We start from the raw sequence: 22,142 nt of genomic DNA, 5'->3' as shown, positions 1-22,142 counted from the left end.
TTTTTTTTTTTTTTTTTTTTTTTTTTTTTTTTTTTTTTTGTTTATTGTTGGCAATTCTTTAGTTCCTCATTTTTGTTTGGTTTGTTTTGGTTTCTTTTCAGGTTCTTGTAATCTTTTTTCTTTTTTCTTTGGGCGTTATGCTTTTCCTTTCTCCCCATTCGGAGGTTCATATATTTTAATTCTCTTTTATTCCTTTTCATACACCAATGAAAAGTTACACTTGTTAAAACAAAAAACAAAAATCTATTTAATTTTTTTTTCTAACTTGTGTAATCTCCGAAAGGAAAATTTTAATTCCGAATTCCTAAACAAGCTTATCAAGGGCCAAGGCTGGTTGTAGAAACTGCAATGGGAACCAAGCCATTTATTGTGTTTGGTGGGAATTGGGTGAAATTTGATTGAGGTTAACCAACTCAAGTTAACACAGGTTTAAACCCAGAATAGGACACGTTATAATGTCATGCTTCCCTCAACCATTTAACTGAAGTGCCAAAAGATATGACAAAAAGAAAATGTGAGAAGGCAGGACATAAGATTGTTTGATATAGGTTACCATCAAAATAGCTTGGCAAATTGCAATGACGATCACTCCTTGGCTTCCAGCTAAATGAAGCCCTGGAATTCCAAGATAGTCGAGTGTATCTCCCTGGTGGAACGAGAACACAAACAGTAACATGACAGAGTCAATTACAAGTGCTGGAAAGTAGGGATGAATGAATGGGGAGCTACGCACACCCATGGAGTTTATAGAAGGGAATATGAAATATTGTAATTGAAAATGTTTGTCCCTAATTTATTGAAACAAAGTAACGAAGGAGTAATTGAAATAGAAGGCAGCAACCGAACTCAAGCTTATCACGGCACTGAAAGACATGAAGTCATAACTCATTATTTGATTTCATTAATAAAGGATGACATGAAAAACTAGAGTTTAAAATAAAACATGATTAGACAGAAGCAATAAGTTAAACAGTAATTTGAAAGTGAAAAAAAACATAACCAGACAGAAGCGTAACAATATAGAAACAAACCATGCAGACACACGGAAAGATCCTATATGATGGATATCCAGAAAAATGGTTAACCAAGAGATGGAAAACAAACCTTAAGTTTTGAATATCCCACTCGCCACCAGATGGGTTCAGTGAAATGAAAAGCTCCAAAAATATCTAAGATCTCTGGAACTAAAGCACCAAGGGACGCTAACATAGCCCAACGAGCATGCAGTATTTCAAAGCTGAAATATGATACATACATAAAAATTATTGATGGAGATTTAAAAAAGAAATGTATACATTCAATAAGAGTTGCTTATCTAAGGTAATTTAGGACTGTAAAGTTATACTACGTACAGAACAGCTCAAATATCTCCAAAGTTGGATAGAAAGCTGTGCAGTACGCAAGTTTTGTATCAAGCATACAAACATGTGGATAATCATTCGGGGACTGTTTTAAGGTGATGTCTATATTATGTTATGCCGGATCATTTCATTACTCTCACAGTTTATATGCATTGATAATCATCATGTCGTCCCTTAGCCTACCGGCCACTCACAAGTCAAATAATCATATTCTCTCATGGTGTTCACTAATACATCTACATATGATTCCAGATATTGGAGAAAAAAGAAACTGAGAATCATATTCTCTCATGGTGTGCCCTAATACATCTACATATGATTCCAGATATTGGAGAAAAAAGAAACTGCTGAAGAATCATATTCTCTCATGCTGTGCACTAATACATCTACATACGATTCCAGATATTGGAGAAAAAAGAAACTGCTGAAGAAAATTTTAGGCTAAAAGAAGCTCAATATACTTGAAGTACTTCCGAAAAGCCACTGGATCCTCACTCAGACCTGCAATATCAAATCCATAATCACCCGGCAGTTCACCTGTCAGATATTTTGGATAATTGTATGGTAGTGGACCAAGCCAGCGAGGACGCTTTTCTCCATACCACGAGCTGCAATTATTCACCAATAGAAAAGTATTTACAACACGATGCAATTTGATTCAATTGTACCATTCGTTTATATGTTTTCTGGCAGTCAAACATTCATAGTTGGATAAACAATAATTCATAAGATCACATCCAATCCAATGTAAATTAGTACAAGCAAAAGATCGCAGCCATGTAATCTATTTCAAGAATGAAGAAAATTTGCAGAGCATGAAAGATACTAGAGAATAATCTACATGAAATAAAGATAGCAAATTACCGAAATCCTTTAATGGCATGAAAATTTGAAACCCTTTTTAAAAAATGTCCATGTCATTCCTTCAAAATTATTAGTTGGACATAATTTGTTGATTCTTTAGCGAACGTTACATATTATTTATGTCAGGAACCAGGATACATAAAAATAATGGAAAATTCAAGAGGAACGTAGGAAATCTAAAAAGAAATTAAAATGAAATAAATATTTAAGAAATACTACTGGCCCAATGAGACTTAAAAAATTAAACAGATATCCAAAATTTGAAATGGAATATTCACCCTAACTTAACTAGAAGAACATTTATGTGGCATACATTCCACCAGGAACTGGCCTGGTAGTCAATAGAAACCAATATAAATAAAAAAAGGAATTTAAAGGAAATGAGTTCAAGTCATGATAGCCAAAAGATTTAAATATCTAACAAGTTTCCTTGGCAACCAAATATAGTAGAGTTAGGTGGTTGTCAGGTGAGAATAGTGGAGATACGTGCAAGTTGGTCTAGACATTCACAACCTTAATAGCAAACATTTTTACTTTTTAGTAACTAAATGTTGTTAGTTTGTTTTACTTAGTCCAAGTCAAGTACCTCGTTCTGTTACGACTTAGCTAGACATTTGGATATATTAATACTTTGTTCTATGGCACTTTCATCATAATAATAGTTGGCATACTATCCGTAAATTCTGAGAAAATTTGTGAGAAAATTTGTGAGAAAACCTTTTAGATGAATCAGATATCTTTAATCTAGCATATCGAAGACCAGTGGTGGCAGCAATGAAACATAGATTTAGCACAAGGATTAGAGGAGAGCAAGAAAGATGAATGGAGAGAACGATGTAAATAGGAGAATATCTTAAGGCTATGGTCGAGGCCTGGGAAGAATGGGGTGGGGATGGAGGAGGCTGTGACGGAGTACTATCTTCAGGCCAGAGCAATTATGGGAACAATATCCAGTTTCTTAATCCAAACACATTGCCAGCAATGAATCACTAAGTTTAATTGTCAGCTAGTTGATAAAGAATGGTGCAACAGGGGTTAAAGTGCCCAAGTTCATGTTTCAGGTACTTGTTATTTCGTTGCTACAAATTTATTGCTCAATTCAAACAAATATTGGATACTTGCCTCTGCCGCTACTAGTCACATGACAATGAAACCAGTTGATAATGCCTCGATTGCTTTACCCAGAAGAGACGCTAGTTTGTGTACTTTATGGCAATGTGAAGCTCAACTGTTTGAGCTTAAAGATATTCCAGGTTCCAAACGATTCCAATGAGTTTTAACCATGAACCCTTTGGTTTCTACGTCTTCTTTAACAATCACTGTCTTGATCACAATCTACTCACTTTGAACATGACTGATAACACCACAATGCATGAAGTTCTATGGGTTCTAGATACACTTTAATTCAACGTGTATGTAATTATTCTAAAAATACGAGTAGACCAACTTGGCATTGGCGTCACCAAATCACGCGCGCATCAATAAATAAGCTTACCCGATTACCTATCTTTTCTAGCCTGCTCAGCAAGAGCCTTGAACTTCGAAGACTTGGCGACGGCAGCATTTTTCTTCTTTTCCAATTGCCTCTGGAGCGACTCTCCGAATGGGCTATTGGCGATGGCTTTCACGGCCGTGAAAGGAATTGCGGAGAATATCAAAACCCCCGCAAGCTAAAGCATGATGAAGAAAATAAAAAAGACTCAGCAATCAGCCAAAAATGGAAACAGCTAGCTTGTTTTCTTACAAACCTCCTGCCATGAAGCTGTGCAAGTGAAACGATGAGGGATGGAGGGGCTGTTTCGAAGATTGAGGGCTATGGTGCGCGAACGGAGTTGTTGAAGAGAACTCCCATAGAATGAGGCGGAGGAAGATGAAATTGCAGAAGGTGAAGTGTGTGGCTGAAATAGCGCCATTACCATCTATGCTATTAGAGTCATCACTGAGCTATAACGCACTTTTATGGCGCGTTTAAACATTAGATGTTCGTTTTTTTCTTTTTCTTTTTTGTTTTTTTTGTCAAATTTGATTCTCTCCTCCTTTCTCCCCCATAGTCCACACTCCTTTATGTTTTCTTTTTGTCTTCTTTTTCTTCAAACAACTATTTCATAACTCTGATTTTTTTTTTTTAAATACAACGAATACTTCCGTGAGTAATTAAACTTATTGCAAAAAGTATTTAATAAGGAAACAAAAAAGTATCTAAAAGTTTTTTGATGGGCCAATAATTTATCCTGCTCGTAACTCTTGTGTCATGATCTTATCTGCCCTTTAAAACCATCTCTAAAGATAAAATAAGTATTAAAAGAACTCACTCTCCTATTCGAATAAGATATGCAAACCATTGATTAATCAAATAGAATGACTCTAATAGTTAATTCTCCCTGACATATTTGGATGGAGAAAAATAAAAAATATTTTCAACATCAAAATTAATAATTCCTATGAATTTTGACCGGAGAAGTTTTTTGTGAATTTGATACTTGTGTTGTGGGGTTTGGATTATAGTTTGCAAGGCCTCCAATGTATGTCTACCCAAATACCAAAAATGATATAATCGATGATATAATCGATGGCGAGGCACAAGTGGTGTAGTACTGAAATTGTTTCGGAACAAAAAAACAAAAACATCAAACCTAAGTTACCTCATTCTTTATTCACTAAGATTTGGTTAACTTCTCACATCAATCAATTTCATTCTATTAGCAAGTATAGATTAAAAGGGCTTGGTTGATGGACACAAGTATAAATTATAAGGTTTAAACTTTAAACATGGTTAAAGCTTTTAAATACTTCAAAAGTATTTTCGAAATAAGACCCAAAATTCAAAAATATTTTTATTAAACTTGGCAAGTGCTAAAACTCAAACGAGCCCTTTTGGAGCTCTTGGTCTAGATCCATTTCTCCAATTTAGGGTTTTTGCTTCCCTTGTACTTTTATCTTGCAATAGAACCATCGGTTCGGTTCATCATTTGGTTTTAATTTGAATTCCACTTCTTCTCCGTCGAAACCCTTTCAATCAGGTCCAGAATTGTTGCTCAAAACTCTTTCATCTGATCTCCAATGGCTGAACACTTGGCCTCAATATTTGGCACGGAGAAGGACCGTGTCAACTGCCCTTTCTATTTCAAGATCGGCGCCTGCCGTCATGGAGATCGCTGCTCTCGCCTCCACAACCGCCCTACTATTTCCCCGACACTTCTCTTGTCGAACATGTACCAACGCCCCGACATGATCACCCCCGGCGTCGATGCTCAGGGCCAGCCTATAGATCCCCGAAAGATTCAGGAGCACTTTGAGGATTTCTATGAAGACATTTACGAGGAACTTGGTAAGTTCGGTGAGATCGAGTGCCTTAATGTCTGTGATAATCTCGCCGACCACATGATTGGCAATGTCTACGTTCAGTTTAGGGAGGAGGACCAGGCAGCTGCCGCATTACAAGCGTTGCAAGGGCGGTTCTACTCTGGTCGACCCATTATCGCAGATTTTTCTCCGGTGACTGATTTCCGCGAAGCCACGTGCCGCCAATACGAGGAGAATAATTGCAATCGAGGGGGATATTGCAATTTTATGCATGTCAAGATGATCGGGAAGGATTTGAGGAGGAAGCTGTTCGGTAGGCATCGGGGATATAGGCGGAGCCGGAGCCGGAGCAGGAGTAGAAGTTTGAGTCCGCGGAACCGGAAGGAGTTGGATAGGCGCGAGAGGGATTACAGAGATCGTGAGTCTCGCGGAAACGGACGGAGCAAGGAGCGTCATGATAGGTATGATAGGGATGGGGGAAGGAGAAGGCATGGTAGCCCCAGACGAAGCAGAAGCCCTGTGAGAGAAGGAAGCGTAGAGCGCCGTGCCCGTATTGAACAGTGGAACCGAGAAAGGGAGGAGAAGCAGTGAAGTGACGACGTGTTTTGGTAATTGTTCTGTGCTCTGTCATTTAATTATATACCTTACACCACAGTACTTTCTGCCTGAATAGGAAGTAGAAATCTGTTCTAGACAAAACGATGGATATGATATGATATCAAGTAGCCTTTTGGTTTGGTTACCTGCTATTCTGTTTCTAGTTCATGCTGTCGGATATGATTTCTCAGCTATTTCTATCTCCGGTCGTCACTCGTAGACTTGAACTTCCGCTTCATCTTCTGTTTATTCCCATTACTTCCTTTCTACTGGCCTGCTTCAATTTCCGACTCAGGCAGGAACAAGATAGGAAGGAAATTCGTTCGCCAATTCGCTACTAGTACAAATTCTGGTTGCTATATCAGTGGGTTGGATTTAGATAGGGATGTTGTACAACTTGTGGGAAAAAGGTGAGATACTTGTTTCTTATAATAGATAGTGGGTGGACATGTGTTCACAAACAAGTTTTTTCTGTGTTCTAGTCAAATTGACGATTGTGGAATGAATATGCTGACAAACTGTGAATGGGGCTTTATTACTTACACAACTGGTAATTCCAGAAAATCCAAAAGGTTGTTTGGCACAATTGCTTGGAATCTAGTGAAGCTGACAATTATGGCCTTAGATTGGGTTGGGTTGGGGGTTTTTATAGTAAGTAAGAAATGGAGGAGGGGTTATCCATGATTCTAAGGGAATGGGGTTTTGGACTTGAGATTTGGCATGCCATCTGTGGTTGCTGTCCACTCCTTCATATTATATTGATTTTGGTATTGACATGACTTTCTTTCTTCCTCCTCTCCTCTCCTTTTTCGAGGGGTTCGATAGAAATGGTTCGTTATATTATTGTATAGGTATCGAGGAGGGATCAAATGGCATGCCACCAAGTCTCGTTAGGAGGGGGTTATGTGGAATTCAGTCGTCAATTTTGTTCATGTACATCAAATATGCTGAAACAAGTGGCATAGGGACATTATGTTCCAAGTGTTTAGTTGGTCGTTAACTTCATATTTTCTTCCGACGACAGGGTATTGTTAGTAAATCGGGACAATCCTAACTTGTATGTTTTTGAAACAACCCCCCCTGTGTTTTTTCTTTTTTTATCAAATGATCCATGAAATTGTAAGAACAGAGGGTGACTTGTTTAAAATTAGAATCTCTGCGCAACATTTAATTTGGGAAAATACACTAATGTCGTGGGACAATCCGTCTGACGGCCCATGGGCTTAGGCCCACAAAGCCCATCAAGGCCCGATTGTCTGTTAAAGGAGAGGAAGTTAATGGTTATCGGGGACCACATAAAAATTTTAAAAAAGACTTAAAAAGCAAAAACAATGGTCGTGTGTGTTGAAGGAGAGGGTGAAGCCCACGTGTAAAGGTAAAGACAGGTGGACGACTGGGTGCCAGTAAGCGACATCCTATTGGCTGGATGATGCAGTACGCACCATTAGAATCATGCGTGGCGCCCAAGTTTAATTCTTTTCATGCACCCATTCTGATCCACACACGTGACAAGATCAGCCGTCAGAATTCAGTCGTGGGTAAGGAGGAGCACTGTAACAAAGCCACAAGGTCTGCACCCCAACAAATCCCTCGTACCACCGCTTTTTTGTTTCCTTGCTTGCTGCTTAAGTTCGAATAAACACGCGCTTTCTTCTCCGCCTCTGTCATTGTGCCTTCGCGGCAGTTTCTCTTTCAATCCCATCACATCCCCTCTCCTCTTCAACTTCTGTAATTTTCTATCCTTCCCTCCCTCCCTCTGTATATTCTCCTCTTTCAGTTCCTCTTCTCTCTCAGTTTTCCCCGTTTAATGGAGGATCTCGAATTTTCCGAATATGACTTAGGACAGATTGATTGGAACGACTTCTTTGATGAATTCCCAGAGGGAACCGGTGCTCTGGAGATGGAACCCCCTTCTTTGGGGGAGTCAACATCGCCTCTGGGGTTGTCTAACTCATCTCCTGATTCGATTTCTTCCTGGATCAACGAGATCGAGAACGCTCTAATGAACGATGATGAAGAGAAGGAGGTTTCCGTTCCTATTGACGATTGCTGCGGTAGTTTTTTGGCTGACGTACTCGTGGACTCTCATGGGGGAGCCTCTGTAATCGACATCGACTCCAATACTTCCGATTGCAATAACGACTTTAGCAATTGCCAGAAAGAGGATGAAGATAAGGTTTCTCCCGCTCCTGCTGGCGATTACTGCGATAGTTTTATGCCTGAAGTACTTGTAGATACTCATGGGAGGTCCTCTGGGGTCGATGCTGTAGTTGACGTTCCGTCCAATGCTTCCGATTGTCGTGACGATTCAAACAACTCCCAGAAGGAGAAGGTCGACTCAGCAAACATCGACGATAGTGTAGACGAAGATGCCGGAGATCCTGTTTCCAAAAAGCGGAGAAGGTATTGCTACTGAATCTTTTGAGTAGGCATTCTACTATTTGTAATCAATTAGGAGGTTTCGCCATATTAGTTTTATTAAGCCTCGTTGAACATTTATAGTTTCTGCCACGTAGCTCTTCCATTTGTAGTGGTAGTGCAAGTGTTTGGTTTTCTCTTTTGAGATTAAGAATTAATTACAATAAGTCGCCATATACTCCCATGGACCTTATTTCTCATCTGGGAGTCTTAATTCGAGATATCTGGTATGTTTGAAACACCAAGAACGCGGGTAGAAAGGGGTGGTCTGTATGGGGGGCAGCCGCTTCTGTGGCATGAAACGTTTTGGTGTGCTTTCTCATCGATTACGATGCATATTGCATCCCTTCTCCCAATGGGGGAGGATAATAAATAATTGAATAACCGAGATCGAAGATCATTTTATTTTTTAGTAGAAGCTGACATAATGCATGAATGCCATTCGAAGGGATAACTGCAATGTATGAATTCGAATTTTCCAGGCAGCTGAGAAATAGGGATGCAGCAGTGAGATCTAGGGAGAGGAAAAAGATGTACGTTAAGGATCTAGAGATGAAGAGTAAATTTCTTGAAGGTGAATGCCGGAGATTGGGGCGGTTGCTCCAGTGTTGCTGTGCTGAGAATCAAGCCTTACGCTTTAGTTTACAGATGGGAGGCGTTTCTGGTGCTTCACTGGCCAAGCAGGAGTCTGCTGTGCTCTTGTTGGGTACGGTTTATCTTTTCCTATGTGTTTTACCTTATCATTTCATATATGACCAAATTAAATTTTGTTTGCCGCTGTTAGTTTGGATGATTTCGCAAGAGAAATAATTGAATTGTTTATAAGGTAAAGTTGCAGATATTTTCCGCATCCATATTATTAGGGACTTTTGCTGCCTTGAGAGTAAGTAGATGGATGGAGTAAATCTAAGGCCCTGTTTGATAACCACTTGGTTTTTGGGTTTTCGTTTTTGAAAATTTGTTACAACATCTTGATTGTGGTTTTCATCTTTCCCAGGTGATTTAAAACTACTGTTTTTTGTTTTCAAAGTTTGTCTTGGATTTGAAAACGCTCCTAGAATGTACACAACAAAACATAGAAAGCAATAGGTGGAAGTGGTGTTTATGGGCTTAATTTTCAAATAACTAAAATAAAAAACCATGGTTGTTTGGGCCCAAGTGATCCTTCCTCTATTTGCTCTCCTTTTATTGTTCTCTATGGGTATAGTTTTATTTATTTTATTTTATATATAGACACACACACACACACACACGTCCTTACGTGATCCTCATAAATATGGCCTTTGCTGTCTTTTTATCTGACTACATTCTCATTAACTGTATTCCTCCTCCTGGTGAGGAGAAATTATGTTTAGAGGCCGATACAATGAGGAGGATGGTTTTGTACTGTTGGAGGTAGGAGAGTGAAACTAAAAATTTTACTTTTAACTATACATCCCGGTTTAGAGGGTGACCACTAACCTCCAGGAAAATGGAAAATTGTAAAAGAGCACGCTTGGGGTGTCAATTTTGAATAAACTTGACTAGTAACATATTATGGACCGAGAATGTTCAATGACTGCTTCGGCACTCAGAACATGAGTGATGAGACTACCTGTTTTGGTCTCTCTTTTGCCATCCTCATACATGCATTTGACTGCCTAGTGTGTAATAGAATAAAATTCATAAATAATAGTAACTTTAAGCTTTGGGTTCTTAGTATTAGATTAGAAAATCCTTTTAAGTTCTTGTGCCTTTACACTATTAACTACTTTGTTGAACGTTTGCGTCCAGCAACTTATGTTTTAGAGTGTTCATAATTTTGTTTTTAAGGTTAAACCCATTTTCTCTCTATGTGACTCCCTTTTTAAACGTTTACACTAAGCACTTGACGTCTTAGCGTGTCATATAAATTTATTTAAAGGTAAAACCCATTTTCTTTCTCTGATATTTCCTATTGGAGTTTCTTGTGTGAAATAAAGAAGATTTTTGAAGTTCACGTTTCTTTACAGTTTATATTCTTGCCAATGTTTGCCTGATTAATCAATCCAACTGCCAAATCAAGTGGGACAATTTAAAACGAGGAAAGGAAAATAGTTGTATCATTTATTTATTTTTATCATTATCAATAGAATGTAATATGGACTTGAACTTTATACCTCCGAAAAACCGATCAAACTGATCACTGATCCATCCTATCCTGACTAATCTATTGTACCCATTTGCCCTCGTCAAGGCGTCATCATCCCTTCCCATCCATCCACAACACATTACACGACCAACGCATCTATTACTACATGTTGAAATCCTATAATCATGGATGGAATTCATCCAACCCCTCCCACTCCCTCCCACTTGTCCATCCATCCACAATACACTACCTAGTAGATGTGTGCCTAACAAGAATCTGACTTTTCTTTCTAATTTGACATCTACGGTTTGGAAGTAGCAAGTTTGTGTTTGTGTTCCATCCTAATGGACAGTCGCTTACTTCTTTTCGGTAGCCTGGCTATCAGTTTTTAAATGATGTTAACTTGATCTGTTAGTTGATTGAGCATCAGTTTTGATTGATAAGTCAGATGAATGGTGTAATAAATATTCGTTGTTGTCCTGCAGAATCCCTGCTGTTGGGTTCCCTGCTTTGGTTAGTGGGCACCGTTTGCCTGTTCACTCTTTCTCAACTCCCACAATCAACTCTGGAACCTGTTCCACGAGTAACAGTGGTGGAGGAGGAAGGTCCAGGAAGCGCACCTTTCAACGGGGGAGGAAATAACAACTCCAGATGCTCGTACTCATCATTACAAACCAGAAGATGCAAGGCGGCTAGAACAAGGATGAAACTGAGTATGTTGGATGCGATACTGGCCTAGTGCAGCTTTGAAGTTGATATAGATAGATATTGTAGGCTTTCGAAATGATTGTATGGTTTTGAGCGTTAAACTGGATGAACGGTCAAGAGTGGGTGAATGAATAAACGAAATTGGTAACTTGACTTGCGTTCTATGGGGATGGAAAGGAAACAGATAGACGTGGAGTTGTCTAAAAGTCTAAATGCCGCATGTTTTGGTGCTTAGTTTATGTTTATCGAAAACCATGGTCTCAGGGATTTTCTTTTTGCACCCTATCTTATCCAAATTTTAGCCTGTACTTGTTTACCGTTTGTATCACTATTTATTTAAACATTGAGCTATTTTAAATTGATTGGAAAACGAACTTTTCCTCTCTCGCAATTGCAATTCGAACGAAAACCGTTCATTTGCCCATAGTCTTAGTTGATCAAAACAGGTGGGCAGGGGAGGTGGCAGCGTGGATGCGTATTCATTGATTTGTTTGTGTGGACGGCCGATCAGTTCGGAGGAACGTTGAAGTTCTAAGTTTGAAGATAAGACCGATGGATCAGCTTTAAATCTCTGAAAACCGCGTTAATCAATCTGATTAATTTAGTTAGGATGGTATTTTGGAAATAAAGAAACGAAAAGAAAATTTCTAAAATTCAATTCATATTCTATTTATTAGATGAAAAGTGAAGGGCGTGAGGATAAAAAAACATTAATATTTTGTTGGAAAGGAAGGGGCTTGTTTGTTTGTGCGGAATGGTAAAGATGATGGGAAAGTAGTTTGGGTCAGAAATGAGTTCATCCGTTACCCAATTTGTTCTGTGGTATTTGAAAGTGCCGTTTTCAGTGAGATTTTACAAATTTGGATTTTGATTGGGTTGGGGTGACACGACGACCGACACGTTGTCCACAAGCTCCTTCATAATACCCGCACCAATGGCATTATGGTCATTTCATGTACTCTATAAAATGGGTCCTTTCGGGGTCGTCCCAAAACTAAAACCCTCCATCACTCTCACTCTCCTTCACCCGCCTCACCCTCAAGCGCGCCCTCCCTTCAACTCTCCTCATGGACTCTGATTATGGCATTCCCCGTCAGCTCTCCGACCTTCAGAAATTCCGCTCTCTCTACCAACCCGATCTCCCTCCTTGTCTTCAGGTTCTCTCTTCTTTTTCTTGCTCTTTCTTTCTTCCTTTTTTTTCTTTTTTTTTTTCCAACTTCTCTCTTGATGCTTAGATCTGGGCACATGCTACTCCATTTTTCATGACCTATCACTGGATCTCCCCTTATTCTTCTTTCTTTGAATTATTATCTACTTATATTTTCCTGTCGCTGCCTTTCGTAGTACTCATGAATTATTTGATTGGATTCGGTAGTTTCTACATTACATTTGTGCAAATCTAGTTCGCGCCATACACCATAGGACTCTTATGATACGTTCATATACTTTAGGTTGTTCAGACCAAATATTTTCTGTTAATGTAAATGGTTTGCTTTTGTTGCTCAACGTGTTGGTTTAGTTCAATAAGTACAAGTACCAGTCTGCCTCATTCCTTTTACTAGTGAACCTCCTTCTTTGTGTTTAATCCACGTTCTCTGTTCCATACTTGATTTGTGGGGTGTGTGCCCGTCATGGCTTGTCTTTTTTTTCCCCCCCTCCTCTTTTTGTGCTGAAAACCAGAACTTCCTGCTTTCTTGTGCGGACTTGGCTTAAGAACAGCAAATTGACAAATGTGGTACTGTTTAAATGAAGGGGACAATAATAAATATTGAAATTGAAAATAAAGCAAAACTAGCTACTTTTCCTTTGAAGTTGGTGGTCTGATGCAGTGCAGCTGTACATTGTTAAATTTGGACGAGTGGCTTATATGTCCTCATTATATCATTCTACAGGGAACAGCGGTCAGGGTTGAATTCGGAGATGGCACTACAGCTGTGGATCCTGCTGATGCCCCCACCATTAGTCGGGCCTTTCCCCACACGTATGGTCAGCCATTAGCTCACTTTCTCAGGGCAACTGCCAAAGTCCCAGATGCTCAGATTATTACTGAACATCCAGCCATCCGGTGCGTGCATTTGGTGATTAATTTTCATTGCTTATTATCGCTAGAACTTCATATATTATTCAGCTAACTATCTGGATTTCCCCCCGTTCATTTTACATCTTTTCTTTTACATGCATGTGTATAGACATAAATGTGGTGAATGCATGACCATTTACATTTCATTTGTGACTTTGAGGCTACAAAATGGATATATTGTATGGAAAGCTTCTCTCATTGGTTTGCTACCAACAGGGTGGGAATAGTTTTTTGTGGAAGGCAATCTCCTGGAGGCCATAACGTCATATGGGGGCTTCATAATGCTCTCAAAGTCCACAACCCAAATAGTATATTGCTTGGATTTCTGGGTAAGTTTTCCTCCCTTCTCGATATCGATATGTTTCTTATATGTTTCCTGAGAACTAAATTGGTGTTTGACGCAGTTTTCTCATACTGCATCTATAATTATGTTTAATATCAAGTGATTTATGCGACTGATGTTTGTTGTGATTTGTGTTATTATCATTTAAACAACTGTGGTAGATTGAGGTACGATGTCATTTCTTTCAACAGGTGGCTCTGAAGGTTTATTTTCCCAGAAAACTCTTGAGATAACCGCTGACATTCTTTCAACATACAAAAATCAAGGTATGCAGTGGTTTGAATACTCTATTTCAGATATTGAGATATGCAATGCTATATAGAGATTCTTTACATTAGTGGTATTCATGTTGCGTAGGTGGTTATGACCTATTGGGCAGGACTAAGGATCAAATTCGAACTAAAGAGCAGGTTAATGCTGCGCTTATGACATGCCTAGATCTGAAACTAAATGGTCTTGTTATAATTGGAGGTAAATTTCTTTCTTTGGCTCTGCCCAACTGTTTTATTCACGTGTGAATTTTATGAGTATATGGTATTTCTGAAGGAGTGACGTCAAACACTGATGCTGCCCAGCTTGCGGAAACATTTGCTGAAGCTAAATGCCCCACGAAGGTAATCTCCGTCAGTTCAAGATAGCATGCATATTACTTTTTATTATTTATATAATTACAGAAATAGTTAAAATCCTTTAATAGATTTCAGTACTTTATATTTTAAACCTAACTTTTAACTTCTCTTGTGGTATTTCATCCACAATGTGATTTTTCCTTCTTGCAATGCATTGATCGAACCTGTACTGAACCATGCAGGTTGTAGGTGTTCCTGTTACTTTGAATGGCGATCTCAAGAACCAATTTGTTGAAACAAATGTTGGTTTTGACACCATATGCAAGGTACAAATTTATCTGATATTTTCCAGGTGGTATCGTGATTTTTATATATGATTTTTTTTATTTCCTTTTTGAGTCTCTGAATGCAAGAAACACTTCGTAGTAAATTTAAATGGCTGAGAAACATCTCATACTTCTTTCACATCTGTGGGTTTTCACTCTCTTTTTTTAAGCCTTGAAGACGGTTGGTTTAGCATCATATGATCTTGTGTAAGCGACTAAGTTCCCTGTTTTTTCATCATCAGGTCAATTCTCAGCTAATCAGCAATGTATGCACTGATGCCCTCTCTGCGGAGAAGGTAAGAAAAGTAGACGTTATTATTCCACAGTTACATTGATGTTGACTGACATTATTTGTCTTGATCTTTGCTTTCCATTTTCCTTCAATATGATAAAAATAATCCTCACGTTCTTTAAATAAATTGCTACTGTTGAAAATTTTGCAAAATATATGTACATATGCCTTGTTTCCCCAGTATTACTATTTCATTCGACTCATGGGCCGGAAAGCATCCCATGTTGCTTTGGAATGTACTCTTCAATCTCACCCAAATATGGTTAGTTTTTCTTACATGATATTGTTTTATTTTCATTGAAGTTGCTTATTTGAAAGTTCTATGGTCATACATCTTGTCCAAAAATTATTGGCTATGCTCACTTGCAGGTTGTTCTTGGTGAGGAAGTGGCTGCATCAAAGCTTACTCTTTTTGATTTGACGACCCAGATATGTGATGCTGTTCAGGCTAGAGCACAACAAGGTCTCGTACAATTTATTGTGCCTCTAATCTCATATTTGGTCATAGTTTTCAGTTATCTGATTTTGTGTATTATGATCAGACAAGTACCATGGTGTAATCTTATTGCCCGAAGGGCTCATTGAAAGTATTCCCGAAATCTATGCCCTTTTGAAGGTTTCTTTTCTCCCTTTCCCTGGTTCATGGAAGCAACACTTCGACTTTTTTGTTGAAAAAACCACGCAATCTTTTGCTTGAAGTAATGAATTTTATTGCACTGCTCAGGAAATTCACAGTTTACTTAGGCAAGGAGTTCTGGTTGACAATATTTCTTCCCAACTCTCTCCTTGGGCATCCGCGCTATTTGAATTTATGCCACCTTTTATCAGGAAGCAGGTTAATGTTTATTTAATCTTCAAAAGTGATGGGATCTCCAATTTTGTCCACTCTAAGTTGTGAGGTCTTTATTAATGTTGTAACTTCATTGTTCCAGTTGCTACTTCAACCCGAATCAGATGATTCTGCTCAATTATCTCAGGTATTGTAGTTCTGGTACTTGTTTTAGATAAAAAGTAAAAAAAAGTGATCTGTACGTAGATACATGATGTCCTTTGTTCTTAATTTTCTTTAGATTGAGACGGAGAAACTTTTGGCTCATCTTGTGGAGGCTGAAATTAACAAGCGTATGGTAAGACGTGCTACATTTGCTTTTATAATGATGCTTTGTTTTTCTTTTGGTGTAATCCTTGTATTTACTCTATAGGCATCCCCCTGTGGGGATATCTAACACGACTTGTCTTTTTGCTCCTTTGAACTGTTTTCTTGAAAATTATCTGATTGTTGTTGTGTTTAACAGAAAGAAGGGACTTACAAGGGGAAGAAATTCAATGCAATTTGCCACTTCTTTGGTTACCAGGCTCGGGGATCTTTACCTTCAAAATTTGATTGTGACTACGCCTACGTATGTGATAATTAACAATCTAGAAGTCTGATAAGCATTTTCACCTTTAATATGAACTTTAGCATAATGTTTGAATGTTACATTTAATTCAGGTTCTTGGGCACGTTTGCTACCATATCTTAGCTGCTGGCTTGAACGGATACATGGCTACTTTAACTAACCTAAAAAATCCTGTAAACAAATGGCGCTGTGGTGCTGCCCCGATTGCAGTTGGGTTTCCTTCTTTTCATGCTGTTTGTTCAAGTCTAACCAACTTCATAGTATTACTGTGGTTATCATTAGATATTTGTCTCTTGTTGATGCCATTTACGTCTGGTGACAATGCCAATCATATAATTGCTTCTCTGATGAAACACAGGCTATGATGACTGTTAAACGTTGGGCTCAAAATCCCGGAGCGTCATCCATTGGAAAACCTGCAATTCACCCAGCAACTGTGGATTTGAAAGGGAAAGCATACGAGTAAGAGTCCATATCCCCCCAACTATCCACCCGCAACCAGTGAAAGAAGAATGCATTCGCTTTGATAATTCTAATGGTTTGACGATCTGAGATAGATTCACTCACGGAAGTGTATATTTGTTGCAGGCTATTGAGACAAAATGCGAGTCAGTTTCTTATGGACGATCTCTACAGAAACCCTGGACCTCTTCAGTTTGATGGTCCTGGTGCCGATGCTAAGCCCATCTCTCTGTGCGTTGAGGACCAGGATTACATGGGCCGCATCAAGAAACTACAGGAATATCTTGATAAGGTGCGGTTTTTCTTAAGATCATTGGTTGTCTGAATATTCATTGAATTAAATTTTTGGTACTTCTGAGAAACCCTATTTAGTCGAACTATTGCGATATTTTCTTTTACCTTCTGGCTGTTTCTGAGAAAACCTGCTTCCCTGTTCACTTCAGGTCCGAACCATTGTAAAACCAGGGTGTTCACAGGAGGTCCTTAAAGCAGCATTAAGCGTCATGGCATCAGTGACCGACGTTCTATCAGTTATGTCTTCCAGTTCGTTTAGTGGAAAGGCATCATTAGAAGGGTAATAAACATATTTTATGTCGTGTTTAGGGTAATAAACGCCCAGTTGGTTTCAGTGACAATGCCGTGTTCGGTGGTTTTCTAAAACCCTGTTTACTTCAGCTAAGCGGATGTGACAATTACAGATGAGTTTTCAGTTTTCAATTTATGGTGCAGCATTTTTCTTGAATAAGAACTCGAGGTATGTTAGCAGTTTTGGGAATAAGTACTTTCATCCTTTTCACTAGTAAGTTTGGGTTTGAAAAATGGAAGATGAACATTTTCTATCTCTTAGTTCCTTCTCCCAAGCGGTTTTTAAGTGAACCGTCTTGGATGTACATATCATTGTGTCCATATATGGTTCGTTCCCAATCTGTTATGCCGTATTTTGAGTCAGAAGTTTCTTGTTATTTAAAATTTGTAAAGGAAGAGTATACGTGAACATATTTTGGAACGCTTTTAAATTAAGAAACTTCCACGTCCTTAATTTTGTTGACCTGGTAGCAAAACCTATTTAGCAAATAAACAAATCGATCTAAAACCAACAGTTACGTCTGGTTGCGTTACTTTGAGCACAATGCAATTTGAATAAATTGAGCAGGAAATATCGGTGATAAGCGTTTAACTCTTAAAATGGGATGTTGCAGAGGTGTGCTGATATACAATTGTGATTCTGAAGAGAAGTAAAAGAAAGAAACATTGCTTAAATTAGGGAAAACGATCAATAAGTACTTAGATTCTTACTGTTCTTGTCTTCGATGGTAGGGATACATCCTTTGCGGAATAAGAGATTCAGTTGATCAACAAAAAGCATGCTTTTCATTTGGTCTAATTGCTTAAATTCCTTCTCCATCTGCAAGTCTACCTCCTCCAGACGATCAAGCTTATCTACAGCCTCTTTGATCTGTTGGCAATAAGTTCCAATATTAGCAATTAACACAAACTTCTCATCTTACCACAATACCAAAAGACTTACTTGGACGTCTAGTATATGAGATATTGCTTTCTCCACAGCCACCTCTTCTTTCTCAATCTGTGAGTTTGCATCCACCGAAGACACACTAAATGAGCTCCTAGCAGTGCTGCCTCCACAGGATACAACGTCGTTTCCTGAATCAGAACAGAAGAGATATGACAATCCCATACTACCTCAATAACAAATATACTGCACATTAGCAGCAGACCACTCTAGAAAACCACCATATTATAGAACAAGTTGAAATTTGAGTTTTATATGAAAATTTATCAATATCATATATTAAATGTATACAAGTTGATACATAATGAAATAGACTTCTACAATTTCCAGCGTTTGCTTGGGAGGTAATCCCGAAACAATGAATTTCTAAAAATTTTAACATAACTTGGTCAGTATAATTATGTGTCCAGAAGTACCTATCTTATGTTGGTGTTCAAACTGCCAAGTAACGTTGCATAAATAATAGAAATAAATTTGAAGAGATTTTTGTGGGAAGGAAATGGTACAGGAACCCCAATTCATCCAAATCAACTGCAGAGCATCATATCACTGCCAGGAAAAGGAAGACTTAGGTATTGAAAGGCCCAGGGAAAAGAAACTAGGATTTCACCCGCAAAACAAGTTTGAACATTCTCCATTAGGGAGGAAAAACCGTAGCATAGTCATATCTAGCAGATCCGGGATAGGTTGAAACTGGTTGGTGCAATAGGGACTCAAATTAGGTACATTTATCTCTCTGCATCCGTCATTAAAGAAAAAAAATTGGCAGGGAAAGCGGGGCGGAGAAATTAAAACTTTTTACCTAGATATCAACTTTTGAAGGACTGAAAAATTGCAAATAAGACTTTCTAAGTACACTCTTAAACCCAAGCATCGACAGGCAATAAACGAATCAAATGGGGTAAAAATTCTCCAAGGTTCTGGCCTCATGGTGAAAAGCTTAATAATTTACACCCTAAAAGTCTCACATCTAGAACTAGGCATCGGAGCATGCAAGATCTCTTCATGATGTTGTAGGTTGGGGTCCAATACGGAGGTTATATGGAAGAAGCTACAACTTTATTTCGGTGCAATTGAGATAGCACCTAACATGTGCTATTTTATAGCCTTAAATTCACTAGTTCCGTTGCTCTCACATGTCTATTTATCTGTATTGTAGGGATTGAGCAATTTAGAGCAAATCGGGGCGTTTTGGAAGGATGGGGACCAAAAAGATGCTAATTTCACATAATTCGAGCAGTCGACTCATGGGAAAATGGAGTCCAAGTAAAAAAAAAAACTCAAGGAGGAAGCATCAAGACGCTAACTGGGTATCACGTCAAAATGCCCAACAGTGACAATTGTTTTGAAAACCTGTGATCGATTCTACAATTGGATGCAACTGTACCTTTGAATTGGAAGTTCGGTAAGATTTAATTTCTCCCCTGCACTTATCTGTTATTTCTTTGTTTCCATCGTTCAAGTTTTACACAACTAACCTCCGTTACCTCTTATTGAAATTTAATTATAATAAATTGATTGTCTGGATCCCTTGGAATATCGATCTGGTCCACTATTTCTACAAATTATAACAGGAAACCAGTTTTTTGATCTTGGCAGGCCTCGAGAACCCAACCAGCCACATTGGTCATAATTGTTTGTATGAATTGTTTGAACATTTATATGTAGCTGATGTTGAGATGGCAAGGTAAAGAGGAATCTCAACAACTACTGTGGGGGCCAAAGTTCAAAGGGAAGACAAAGATGCTCGTAGGTGATCCGGTTAAAGCTTATCAAGGAGCATGGTTAGGAAGAATTCCTAGAACTTTTAAAGGAAAGATAAACTTTAGTTGTTAAAGCTTATTACTTTGGGAGTGTGGTTAGCAAGAAAAATTTAATGAAAAGAAAGACTTGAGTTGATATTTTGTTTGGCTAAATTTCCATCACTCTAGATGTACTCTGTGAATATATTTTTTTTAATTAATACCCTATCTTATCAACTCCTGCGAGCATTCTTGTTTGCATTTTTTGGGGCAGCATTTGTATACTTAGTGTACTTAGTAAAAGAAGAAAAAGAAAACTCTTAGAAATCGTAAAAAAATTTCAAAACATATTCATAGATTATAATATAAATTTCTAACATGAATATGGCTCAAAGGCTAAAATACCAATTCTTTCAGAAGTTGGAGGTTTGATTCCCTATCTCTACATGTGTTCAACTCAAATTATAATACAAATTACAAAACAAAGAAATAGTTAACAAACATGCTGAATAATGAAAAAATTGAACATAAAATATCAGATACACCTTGAGTTAGCCACTTATAGAGTTAACATCAACATGACCCTGAATTTTTCCTTTGTGGCACAATTCGTAAACTCATAATCAGCAAAAATGAAAGCATAGATCCAATAAAAAGACGGCACTTTCAAATTTGGCCCATGGCACCACACCGAACACTTCAATGATGCGAACTGACAACCAGAGAACTTTTTTTCTATCATTGAAATGGGACTATTTCAAATGGCTGAAAACATCATACAAAGCACTACTATTTGCTCCATTAAACCAAAAATTCTTCGAGAAACGTTTTCCAGAAGAGACCATTTGGATAGAAAAACTCACATACAAGAAGGGTACTATGACTGAAATCTCATTACTTCATGGAAATGGAGGTCTCTTAACAAGTTGTTTGTCCCAGTGGGCAAAGAACGAAAAGGTTGGATAGCTTTCTTCAATCTCATTGGAAACTATCCTTGTTGTCCACTAAAGAACCAAACCATCAACCAAACTCAAGATCTCAGAGTAGAAGACAAGACCATAGACACTTCCATCCAAAACGACTCGCGCTTGTTGACAAAAAGTCGCCACAAATGTCAGATAGAAAGACAGATGCAAAAACATACCTTTTGATCCTAAACAAAAAGGGCAAGACGACCAACAACGAGTTTCCCCACTCCCTCATTCATATTGTATGGGATGTGATAGTGATTATCACTAAAAAAAAAAACAATTTCACGATGATTGGTTTATGATAAACAGGAGAACCCAATCTAGCTCAATGACTTTTGTCAACTGAACCCCTAAAGAGAAGACAAGGCAATTCTCTGTTGCAGACAAAAGAGAATGTCTCATTAATTTGTAATAAAAGACTGGCAAAAAGTTGAAAACGACACTGTGAAAGTAGAACCTTGGTCTAATGAGAAGCACTTGAATGACCCGGTCTAATGAGAAGCACCTGAACGACCCAATGGTTCCCTCGCATGGAGGGTGAATTAAAATAAAAAATTTGCCTTTCAATCACTCGGACATTAAAATTTTGAAACACATAGGAGATGCCAGTGGAGGTTTTGTTGAGATTTTGACGGAAGCCACCATTTGTATTGAGAAAAACTCGTGGGGTTTCATACCAGCAGAAGTCTCAATATCATCATCTTCCAAGATTCCCCTTATGGTCAAGATAGACCCTTGATTCAAGGGAGAATTGTTTGTTGATACTATGACCGGCTACTATGGCACTAAAAAAGCACGAAAAGGATTTTGTATCTTAGAGGATACCAAGTTTATTACAGATATTTCAAGCGGCATTCTTGGACCACACGGTTGGTCAAACTACAGAGAAACATCACCTAAAAGGGCCTCTCAAGTACAGCAGAACTCAACAAAAAATTTATACATCACAGAGTCTATGGCCATACCATAAGGCACTAAAAAGGTAATGATCCCACCCATCTGCCATGGACCGCCCCTTACTCTCCAAGCCAGCTCCTGTAAAAAAAAAAAAAAAAAAAAAAGGGC

The 22,142-nt window shown here is 38.3% G+C and overlaps 5 protein-coding genes across 5 annotated transcripts in view; 3 read left to right on the top strand and 2 right to left on the bottom strand.

Annotated features, from left to right (window-relative positions):
• LOC111442842 (chlorophyll a-b binding protein 7, chloroplastic) overlaps positions 1–4,212 on the bottom strand; it is a 6,201-nt gene extending 1,989 nt beyond the window's left edge. Inside the window, exons 1-5 of the mRNA XM_023080392.1 lie at positions 3,974–4,212; positions 3,729–3,895; positions 1,823–1,969; positions 1,105–1,237; positions 554–646 (exon numbers count right to left, since the gene is read on the bottom strand). Of these exons, the coding sequence (XP_022936160.1) occupies positions 554–646; positions 1,105–1,237; positions 1,823–1,969; positions 3,729–3,895; positions 3,974–4,144 (711 nt within the window). The 5' untranslated portion in view covers positions 4,145–4,212. The remainder of the gene's footprint in view (positions 1–553; positions 647–1,104; positions 1,238–1,822; positions 1,970–3,728; positions 3,896–3,973) is intronic.
• An 848-nt stretch (positions 4,213–5,060) lies between these two features.
• Positions 5,061–6,288, top strand: LOC111442843 (splicing factor U2af small subunit B-like). The gene has a single exon (XM_023080393.1). The coding sequence runs from the start codon at positions 5,286–5,288 to the stop codon at positions 6,117–6,119; it is 834 nt and encodes a 277-aa protein (XP_022936161.1). The 5' UTR covers positions 5,061–5,285; the 3' UTR covers positions 6,120–6,288.
• A 1,477-nt stretch (positions 6,289–7,765) lies between these two features.
• LOC111442841 (bZIP transcription factor 60) lies at positions 7,766–11,752 on the top strand. The gene is made up of 3 exons (XM_023080391.1): positions 7,766–8,528; positions 9,026–9,249; positions 11,139–11,752. Exons 1-3 carry the CDS (start codon positions 7,933–7,935, stop codon positions 11,390–11,392), a joined length of 1,074 nt encoding a protein of 357 aa, XP_022936159.1. The 5' UTR covers positions 7,766–7,932; the 3' UTR covers positions 11,393–11,752.
• Positions 11,753–12,346: 594 nt separating this feature from the next.
• LOC111442756 (pyrophosphate--fructose 6-phosphate 1-phosphotransferase subunit alpha) lies at positions 12,347–17,675 on the top strand. Its single transcript, XM_023080267.1, has 19 exons — positions 12,347–12,518; positions 13,254–13,426; positions 13,658–13,770; positions 13,976–14,050; positions 14,142–14,255; positions 14,331–14,398; positions 14,596–14,679; positions 14,922–14,975; positions 15,153–15,233; positions 15,341–15,434; positions 15,514–15,587; positions 15,696–15,806; positions 15,904–15,948; positions 16,042–16,098; positions 16,267–16,371; positions 16,464–16,580; positions 16,730–16,833; positions 16,960–17,125; positions 17,277–17,675. The coding sequence occupies exons 1-19, from the start codon at positions 12,429–12,431 to the stop codon at positions 17,409–17,411; spliced, it is 1,860 nt and encodes a 619-aa protein (XP_022936035.1). The 5' UTR covers positions 12,347–12,428; the 3' UTR covers positions 17,412–17,675.
• A 303-nt stretch (positions 17,676–17,978) lies between these two features.
• Positions 17,979–22,142, bottom strand: part of LOC111442757 (SWI/SNF complex subunit SWI3B) — a 12,384-nt gene continuing 8,220 nt past the window's right edge. The window contains exons 5-6 of the mRNA XM_023080268.1: positions 18,362–18,495; positions 17,979–18,289 (exon numbers count right to left, since the gene is read on the bottom strand). Coding sequence (XP_022936036.1) covers positions 18,107–18,289; positions 18,362–18,495 — 317 coding nt within the window. The 3' untranslated portion in view covers positions 17,979–18,106. The remainder of the gene's footprint in view (positions 18,290–18,361; positions 18,496–22,142) is intronic.

Source organism: Cucurbita moschata, unplaced genomic scaffold, assembly GCF_002738365.1.
Source record: "Cucurbita moschata cultivar Rifu unplaced genomic scaffold, Cmos_1.0 Cmo_Scf00005, whole genome shotgun sequence".
NCBI classification, from domain to species: domain Eukaryota; kingdom Viridiplantae; phylum Streptophyta; class Magnoliopsida; order Cucurbitales; family Cucurbitaceae; genus Cucurbita; species Cucurbita moschata.
Note: the sequence above shows the minus strand (reverse complement) of the source record. Positions and strands in the feature narration are given on the sequence as shown.